This window comes from Leiobunum rupestre, chromosome 1 (assembly GCF_980474605.1).
Source record: "Leiobunum rupestre chromosome 1, qqLeiRupe1.1.hap1, whole genome shotgun sequence".
Lineage (NCBI taxonomy): Eukaryota > Metazoa > Arthropoda > Arachnida > Opiliones > Sclerosomatidae > Leiobunum > Leiobunum rupestre.
The window spans coordinates 57,495,717-57,505,645 of NC_143384.1; the positions used below are offsets into that span (position 1 = coordinate 57,495,717).

Consider the following 9,929-nt stretch of genomic DNA (forward strand, 5'->3'; position numbering starts at 1 on the left):
CAGTAGTGCCTTCCCCTTGGCCATTTTGGCCAAAGTATTACGCTATGCAATCGGACATCGATTTACACGGTTAAAAAATTAAAATCCGACTTGAAAAAGCCAGAACTGTCCAAGGAACACCAAGCCATCATTCTTTTATCCCAATCAGCAAATCTGAATAAAAAATATCTCGCCTCTCGGGCGAAGGATCCTTTTTAATAGTTAAATTATGTGATGAAAACTTGGCATTGGACACACGATCCGAATTTATTCCCCGACAATATGTTGCCATAGTTTTTGACCAAATGCTATATTTTGGGGTTGTTGTGGAAAAAAATTACATATATCGAGAAAGACTAATAAGTTTAATTCACCCTCACGGTATCTTAACTTTTTATAACTGGCCCAATCGAAAATATGAGCACTGGATTCCAGAGTGTGAAATACTTTGCCCTGTTAATCGTCCAAAATCGCCAAGGGTAAGGCATTACTACTTTTCAAATGAGTGCTTATTAATGGCCAAGACACTTATTAAAAAAAAGTAGGATTTTAATTTAAAATTATCTGTTGGTTTTTTTTAATATTTTAAATATTTCATCTCAAAAATATTTCATAAAAAATAAGAATAGAAAATTAATTATTAAGTTCTTTGAAACCTAGAAATAAAAAGTTGTCGAAATTTCTGGTAATTTCGGGGGGGATCTTTAAATATTAAGTGCCACCCCGCCGAAGCTCACGCACTGAAGTTTTGCGAAAGATGCTAAAAATGGCCAATTTAAAAAAAATCGTTTTGGTAGAAATAGTTTCGTCGCCAAGACCAAATTTGACAGAGGCCTTTCAATATGTAAGAAGGTGCATACGTTGAATTTGGATGTGGCATAGTTCGTTAAATAAATGATAAGTGCCACCCCTCTATCCAGCTCGTACACCGCAGTTTTGCGAAAAACGCGAAAAATGGCCAATTTCAAAAAAATTGTTTTTATGAAAATAATTTGGTCGCCAACACCAAATTTAAGAGGGACTTTTCTATGTGCAAGGAGGTCCTTTTTTGAAATTTTTATTGAATTCTGAGATGGACCCCTTTGTAAAAACGATGTTTTGCGCTAACCCCCCAAACAGCTCTTATATCAAAAACTAGAGCCCATAGAGTAAATTGAAAGCCTCATTCAGAATCTGTAGGTCTTTTTACCTAAGAGTACCAATTTCCATATTTTGGGGAGCTTTACGAATCATGTTACTGAAAAAAATGTTTATTAAGTAACGAAATTCTAGCCAAAATGCATGAAATTTCAAAAAATCATAACTTTTCAATTTTTTTAAATTAGCCCGCTAAACTCCAGGAGGCTTCATATTTAGGGTAAATAAACCAGGGAAAAATTTTGGGCGAAATCCATCAATATCGAGCAACAACGCTTGACGATTTCACGTGGAATGACCCTATAATAAAATTTACCAAATAGTTTTTTCTCACAAGAAATTGTGTAGCAAATTTGTAAGCTCTGTATTATTCTAGTTTCTGAAATCACTCAATTCTATACACACCTTTTTCCTTTTGTATATCCAACTGGTGTATAATAGACGAATATTTGGCAGTATTTGGACAGTGAATTATGAAAGACTTACTGAGTTCAAACAAACCGCTCTCTGTAGCCAATTGATATTATCTAACAATTGCATGGGTTAGACGAATATACGGCGCTAGTCCAATGACAGCTGCTTTATATTGTAAATCCAGTAGTCGCAGTACGAAACCTTTTTATGTCTCGATTTTTACAGTAGTTTAAAGAAGATGAATATTTGGGCAGTGAATTATCGAAGACTGACTGACTTGAAAGAAACTGGTCTCCAGTCACTTGAAATACGCCACTACTCCAAGATGTTTTTTATCAGGTCTTTTATATTCTCTGCTTTTAATTGTAAATCCAGTATTGTCGCAGTACGAAACCTTTTTCTGTCTTAATTGTTTCAGTAGTACATAGTAGACTAATATTTGCCAGTATGTGGGTGGTTTAATATCGTTGTCCACTCAATGCAAGCCAAACGTTTTATCAGCATCAAGGAGTCCTTTGTAAAACTAATACATTATTAAAAACATAACTAAAATATAACAAACTACAATAAAGGTGCTCTTATTACATTAACAAAAAACCCAAATACTAAAAGTAAAAAATTATACGACAAACAAGCCTAATCCTCTGGTTCTGAAGTTAAGTAATTAAACTACCGTTTTTTGTAAATTGTTCTAACGTGATGAATTCAATTTTCTAAAAATAATAATAATGTATCGCCCATATTCCAGTTCACCCCCCCCCCCCGAACCCCCAAACAGTCAAACAAGGTGAAATCTACAAAGGTAAGGACTCAATGGTATCCAACTTCAGGTTACTAAATTTAATTAATGAAAAATCTAATTAATATCGGGGGGGGGCTTCTCCTTCTCGAACCGCTCCTTTTTGCCCATGCGGGGAGTTTAATAATTTCGAGTTTAATGTTAAATGTCTAGTTACCTATATCTATCTTGGGGACGACTCGTCGGCTACGCCGGCTCTTCCCCAAGGTATAATTATTCATACAAGGTAGTTATTTTTCTCAACGAGACTGTGATAACATAATCCAGAATATTTCATTTTGATTAGGCGTCTTTTAGAAAAATCGGTGTTACATCTCTGCAAGGTGAACAAAAATAAGAAAAATTATTCTTTCAATTATGTTTTATTTTGTGTCATTTTCTTTTTTCCTATTTTACGAAACTTAATTACTATTATAGACGAGTAAATAAAACCGCTTTCCATTTGAAATATTTTTAACGAACTTCCTAGGGAATTGTGGGTAGGAAAGGAGAACCTGATTGGCTATTACGGGAGTCTGCGCAGAACGTAAATTATACTACTTGTACACTTTTACAAAATGTTCCGGCGAAGTGGCGGTTCAGTGTTCCACATCTTAAACTAATTTATTTAAATATTGAGTGTTAATGATTAAAAAGGTTTCGAAAAAAGAAAAACGTAGTTTCTGGAGATGAACTTAACAACTAAAAAAAACATGGTATGATAATATTAAAATCTAAATTTAAAAATATTTTTCGGACAAGGCTTAATGCATCTTTCAATGTAGGTTTGCTTTGAAAGTGATTTTAAATGAAGATTTCAGTTTACCAAAAGGAAAGCTTTTACAACCTTTAAGGCAACACTTGGAACCACCCTGGAAACTCATTTAACAAAGCTAATTTAAACTAATTATATTTAATAATAGTAAAACGATAAGAGATCCTTCATGTATATCGTAATCCAAAAATAACAACATAAGCAGCCGACGTTCATAGACCAATGAAAATAGGTTTATAGTTGTAAAAATCAGCCGTAAGATGCCGCTACCATCACAAATATTACTGGATAACCCCCATTTTCTTCCCTCTGTTTCAAAATACCTTCCCCGTGAAAATTAAAGAAAAACTGGCAAACAATTTCTTTACTCGTCTATTCAGAATACAATCCGATTTATATAATATATCTATTACGAGTTAAGTATTCACCTACCTATTGTACACTCTGTTAAATAAGTCTTCGGCCGTTGGGATTTTGGCAGTTTTTTGCGATTATCTCAAAAACTATGAAAGATAGCAAGTTGAAACCAATTTTATTTTTAATATTTTATTAATATCTTTCATGCCTATGTCTTGATTCACGTGTAGCATTTCCATATCGGCCGGAAACGCCAAATATCGTTTTTGACAACTTTTTTAATAATGATATTACGCCCCTGAAACCTGCATTTTTGGATTCACAAGAATCGATTCATATTTAGAAAGTGTCATTGTTATCCGGCTACGTCAAACGGCTGCTAAGATATGCTTTACTAAATTAGTATCACTTCCACCATCATTAATCGACAAACTCGACACACCTACTTGTGTCAAGTTCTAAGTTTACACCATTTTAGTTACAGCTTTTCGATTTACCTCTTATATAAATTTAATTTAAACTAATTTTAAAGGTCTTAGGAAATAAATTGATTTTTAAAGGTGCCCCATTAGGAATTTTCCGGGGCCCCTCCAGCCAAAAATCCAGGCTACGGGCCTCTGGGCGAGCCTGCGAAGGTACATGTTTCATTGTAATGGCTTAGAAGGTTACTTGCCCTTAAGATATATATTATAATCTTCTGGTACAACGTATTTTTCAAAACAGGAAGCCGGCTTTGTTATCATATCTTCTAAAACGTCTTATCTGGAATATTTTTTCTTGATTAGACGCCTTACGAAAAATGTGTTCTCTTGTCTTTGTACCCGCAAGGTGGACTGATCTGCCCTTACCTGTATAGTCAATCTGCGCTTATTCTGGGTTTTGAGAAGTTTCAAGACGCCATTGCAACTACGATTGGTAACTTTTCAAATTCATTTATTTTCTAACATGTTAGTGTATCGAGTTTTATAGCAGTGTAGGGAACATTGCCGAATAAAAACTTTATGGGGTCCACGGCTTACCATCTCACTAGGAGATTCTCAATTTCAAATAAATATTCAATATGTAAAAATTAAGAAACATTTACTCACAACTGAAAATGAGCAAAGACTTAACAAGGAGATAGAAGCCACGGTTACATTAGACCTTGAAACTTAGTTGAAGTCGGTTTTCCAAGCAGTGGCGTAGACAAGGGGAAGGTTTCCGTGTCAATACCCGCCCCTTTTGGATGTAGCTTTGGCTGTACCAAAATTTCACTCCCTCTCGACCCCCCTTAAGTTTTTACAAAGCTTGAACCCCTCCCATGAAGGATTTCTGGCTACTGTTTCAAAGTCATATTTGACCCATTAAATGATTGAGAAACTCACCATCGAAAAGCATTTTAGCCTGCTCCGAGAAAAATTCCAAAAGGGTCATGATTTTGTAAGATTTCTCTTCCGATTGTAAGGATATAACTTGAGTATAGTTTGCTTCGTGATATGAATAATTGATTATACAGGGTGTTAACTAAAAAACGATAAAGAGCCAATTACTCAAAATGTGTTTTATTTAAGAATTAGAAATTTGCAGGTTACATAGAGGATTCAGGGGGACAAATATCAATGAAAATATAAATGACTTTGAACCAGGTCTTCAAGGTCATTCAAATTTTATCTCGAGAACCGTTAGGATTAGAAGAATGGTTCCAATTAGAAATGTGTTCTACGTTCAAGTTTAAGTCTAAACAGCTTTGACCCGATCTAATTTGACCAATGGGAAGCCGAGAAATGTTAGACCAAAAACCATAAGGTCGTGTGTGGTATTCTTATCAAGACACGACATTTAACGTTAATTAATTAATTTAAGACGTACCAAGTATTTTTAATAGTAAAGGACCACAAAACTAAGTAGGCAACTTAGACGTCGATGTCTTAGCGTATTTTAATGCAAATCCCCGCCGTAGTACCAGAGAAGTTCAGGCAGAATTGGGAAAGTTAGTCTTCAGTTTTTTCATTATTTATTTATTTATTTATTTATTTATTAAAATTATTTGTAAATGATTCTTACGTTTATTAGTTGCTTATTTATTTCAATTACTTATTTCGTTTATTTTGTGTTTAAAACATTTAAACTCAAAAAGTTAATAAAAATACTTGGTACGTCTTAAAACAATTAATTAACGTTTATTTCTGAGTTTTATTGGTTTATTTACCTCAGGTGAAAGGTAAGTTGACTTAAAAAACCTTGGCGGCCATTTTTCAAATTGGAACCATTCTCCTAATCCTAATGGTTCTCGAGATACATTTTGAATGACCTTGAAGACCTGGTTCAAGGTCATTGAAATTTTCATTGTAATTTGTCCCCCTGCCTAAAACACATTTTGAGTAATTGGCTCTGTATCGGTTTTTAGTTAACACCCTGTAGATACAGCTATGGATTTTTGTTGTCAGCTTTATATAATACTCAAGTAACTTCAGCTCTATCCAATATTTAGTGAAATTCCTAACTGTTGCAGGGCGGTTCGATACTCATGAAACAATTTCTTCTAATTCTGACGTTCGGATAAATATACTAACTTAAATACAAATTTCAGTCAAAAATTCCAATAATCAATCGCTTTCACTCATTTGAGGTTCATAAGTACTGTGTATCATCGGAAGAATTTAATTTAATCTTGTATTGATAGGGTAGTTAGTTGGTTATACCAGGAAACCATGGGGACCCCCTGATGATTCAGGCTTGGTTATAAACGGATAATTTTGCTCGTGACGTGCTAAAGCTAAACTAAACGCGCAATTGAAATTTAGCCTTGTATCCAACAGAAGTTCAGTTACCTTCTGTGTTCTTTTTATACCATCTAAATACGTGATTTTACGCGAAACTACCTCAGCTTCGTGAAGAACATGATAAATTCTACCAGATATTCAGTGTGAGAACTACTTGGAGTTTCTTAAATTTATTTCATAATAATAATAATAATAATAATAATAATAATAAGCTAAGCTAATACCCAAGGCACCACCTTAGGCCTAAGTCATCGAGCGACTTTTGAAGCCATTAATTCAGGTGGCCGGGTTACAATGCGTAGGAGAGTGGTGACAAGCCCTACATGCCACGCGTTCGAGCCAACAGCTCCCTACATTTACTATTACCGTAAGTCTTCTTTCCGAGTGAGTGCCCTTCGTTTTATTCCAGCAGCGCGTTTTCCTAGCGACGGCAGCCAGCCAATGGATTTGAGTACACGCACTACGTGTTACATTCGACGTAGCTTAAGTCCCACCCGTTCTCGAGTCGGTTTCGCTTCGCTGTGTCAATGGAACCTTAGACATTCCAAGTGTATAATTTCCTGGTCATACTGATATCCGCAGATCTCCGAGAATAGCTAGAATTAATACACAGTACTGATGAGCCAAAAGTGTGAAACCGGCGAAATGTTCGAATAACGGACTCAAATTAGGTTAAGTCAAAATCAGAAAACGTGTAGGGGGAACAAACAAAGGTGCGTTTACTTCCCTTACAAGTCTTCGGGCACTTACTTAACTTTCGATTAGCTTTTACCCTTTATCATTTTAGAGTGAACGAACAGGAGTAAAATAAAATTATATTACGTATAAAACTGTTGGACAAAAACGATGAACGGCGAAGTATCGGAATTGTGCAATGCAGTGACGAGAAGCGATAATAAACAAGTTCTGTCGTTGATCAACGGTGGCGTCGACGTCGACGGAGTTGAAGACGTTTCGTCTCTTTCGTTGTTCGACGCCGTCTTGAATCGACCAAAGGGAAGAACTGCCTTGTACCTGGCTTCTTACTACGGTGAAATGAAAATATTAAAACTCTTAATTGAACATGGTGCCGACGTTAACAAGAGCGCTGGAGACGGCGCCACCCCGTTATACGTCGCTTCGACCAAAGGACAACTGGAGGCGGTAAAACTGTTGATTGAAAAGGGTGCGAACATTAACGTGTTGGCGAAGGATGGTACCAACCCGTTGTTTGTAGCAACGCAGGAAGGACATCTAGCCGTGGCGAAAGTTTTAATCGAAAATGGCGTTCAAGTTAATAGCGCTGCGTCTGAGAGAAATGATTTCACGCCGTTATGCGTCGCTGCGGAAAAGGGACGTTTAGAAATAACGGAGCTTCTAATCCAAAATGGAGGTGACGTCCAAGCGTCTACCAAACACGGTAACTCCCCGCTTCACATCGCGTGCAGGTGCGGGCGCAAAGACATCGCTTTTCTCTTAATAGAAAAAGGAGCTGATATTAACGCCGTCAACGACGACAATGAAACATCTCTACACGCTGCAGTAAATCGTGTACGTTATCATAGGGACTTGATAGAAATGCTACTTCATCGTGGGGCTGATGTTGAAGCAAGAGACAAGATCGGTTTCACTGTTGTGGAAAAAGCTGCAAATTATGGTCAATTGCAAATAAGAGAACTCATTTTATCGTGTCAACGGTCGGATAATCGTTCCAATGAGTCTTTAAATAACGCTCAAGACGAAAACGCGATAACTTTGAAAAAAGCCACCGAATATAATTTCGACCACAATCACAATTATCTCCTTTCATTCTTGATTGCCGCCCGTAGAAAGAAAGCCGCCAAATTCTGTGAGAAGTTACGGAACACTTCCGATTATATTTCGGAAATAGACGTGAAAATCAAAAGGGGCAAAGACGAGAAGCAGCACAGTTTGCAACAGTTAAGGCTGAGGTTCTCCCGGAAACTGAGAGAAAAGGAAGAAGAAACGCGACTTCTTCTAAGAAGAATTGACGAGATGGAGAAATTCACTTGCACCCTTAGCGAAGAGCGCGAAAAAGAGCTCGAAGAGTACGCTCAAAAAGTAGGCCGTCTTGATGGAGCAAAAACACAACTGAACGCTCAAATTGAGGAGCTGACAGTGGAGCATCAGCGGGAGTTGGAGGAGTTGCGGCTAAAGAGTGAGCGAGAATTAGAGGCCATGCGCCTTGAGCTGCTCAAAGACGGCGAGCGTCGCATTGGAAATCTGGAGTCCCGGATCGATGAAATGGAAAAAGAGAATCAAGCACTGAAGGAGAAAAACGTTACCTTTGAGACAGACTTAGAACAGTTGTCCATCAAGTATGAGGAGAACCAGAATATTAGACAGTCGTCTGATAACGTCGAAACTAGTGTGTCTGTTAAGAAAGTCATTAAATTTAAGGGCACTTCTGGTTTGATGGAAGGTATCAAAGGATTGTGGAATAACTTAAGCAACGCGTCAGAGTCTAGCCGGATTACGATTAACAATATTTGGTCTTCCGGACAAGTCACTGGTTCCATAGTAGGGGATGTTGACACTATTAAGGCGAACTTTAAATAGGGTCAAAATAAGGTACCCTCATATAGAGTGCTTTCTTAATACCAAATTTGAGACGTTTGAAGAATGTACGTATGCCCGAGAAACGTAAATCCAATGATGGGCCCATGCTTTTTTACTATTTAGGATGATAATCTACAAACTAAGATTTTTTTCTTAAAATGTTTATTTTTTATTTTACTTTTAGAAACTTCAAGTTATTTTTAGAAATTAGAAATTTCTACGTTTTTAATACAAATAACATGTCGAGAAATCTTTTTAGAAATGGTCATTCAATACATGTATAAAGTATCAATAATTTAATTGACACAGCATTGTATGGCATGAGCATTCTCAAAAGTAAAAGTGCACGGCAGCAGGCGCCATATTACCGTTCAATTGTTCGAGATCTAAGTATTATTTTAGTTTATTGCGGGTTTACTCACCGTTCATTATGGTATCATTAAGAGTTACTCTTAGTTGACTTTCATAATTCAATTGTTTGTATTAAAAAATATTTAAAAATTAACTGAATTATCTTAATTAGCTCATTGAACATAGAAAAAGATCAGTTTTAAGCCTACCGTTTACACTGATCAAGTCAACTTTCTGCTTAACTTAATTATCTTCGCAATGAATGGAAAATATTTTAAATATATATAGTATTTTGAAGACTGAACATTAAGTATTAACAAAAAATCCTAAATTTAATTGAAAGCCTAACGTATTTATAGTTATTTGGAAACCAAATTAATTTTGTTTTAGTTTCTCATCAATTGATAATTATGGGAAGGAAAATACATTTTACAGTGACCAAAATAAACAGAGCTAGAAAACGTGTAGGGAAAACTTGTAGAAGTTTAGACTGTACAGAGTAAAGCTACCGCTCTTTTTGAAATAAAAAGTTGAGTGGACTCCCAAATTTGTTGGAGCAAAAATTTCTTATCACCGACTCAAATGTGGAAATGTTCATCAGAACCCATATTACTTGACACTAGGAACAGTGAGATTCGATGGTTTTCTACCTTTTAGTAGTGAGAACCGGTAAGATTTAAAGAAAGATCTAAAAGTTTGATTGAAGCATCACGTTTCATTGTTTCAAATTTAAAAACCTTTACCTGAGTTTAAAAACAGCGAAATTTGGTTATGAACATTTCCTGGTGTATTTCGGGTTGATCTTTACCCTTTATAA

General features: G+C 36.0%; 1 protein-coding gene across 2 annotated transcripts; it reads left to right on the forward strand.

Moving 5' to 3' along the window:
- Positions 1-4,272: 4,272 nt before the first annotated feature.
- LOC149963357 (uncharacterized) lies at positions 4,273-9,190 on the forward strand. 2 transcript variants are annotated; one of them, XM_090170569.1, is made up of 2 exons: positions 4,273-4,355; positions 6,990-9,190. In XM_090170569.1, exon 2 carries the CDS (start codon positions 7,049-7,051, stop codon positions 8,759-8,761), a length of 1,713 nt encoding a protein of 570 aa, XP_090026695.1. In that variant the 5' UTR covers positions 4,273-4,355; positions 6,990-7,048; the 3' UTR covers positions 8,762-9,190. The 2 variants fall into 2 exon arrangements, with proteins under 2 accessions (XP_090026695.1, XP_090026696.1); XM_090170570.1 differs by lacking the exon at positions 4,273-4,355 and adding an exon at positions 6,428-6,915.
- The last annotated feature ends 739 nt before the right edge of the window (positions 9,191-9,929 follow it).

Excerpts from the sequence above, each read along its gene's own strand:
- LOC149963357 (XM_090170569.1), top strand. The coding sequence starts at position 7,049 with ATGAACGGCGAAGTATCGGAATTGTGCAATGCAGTGACGAGAAGCGAT.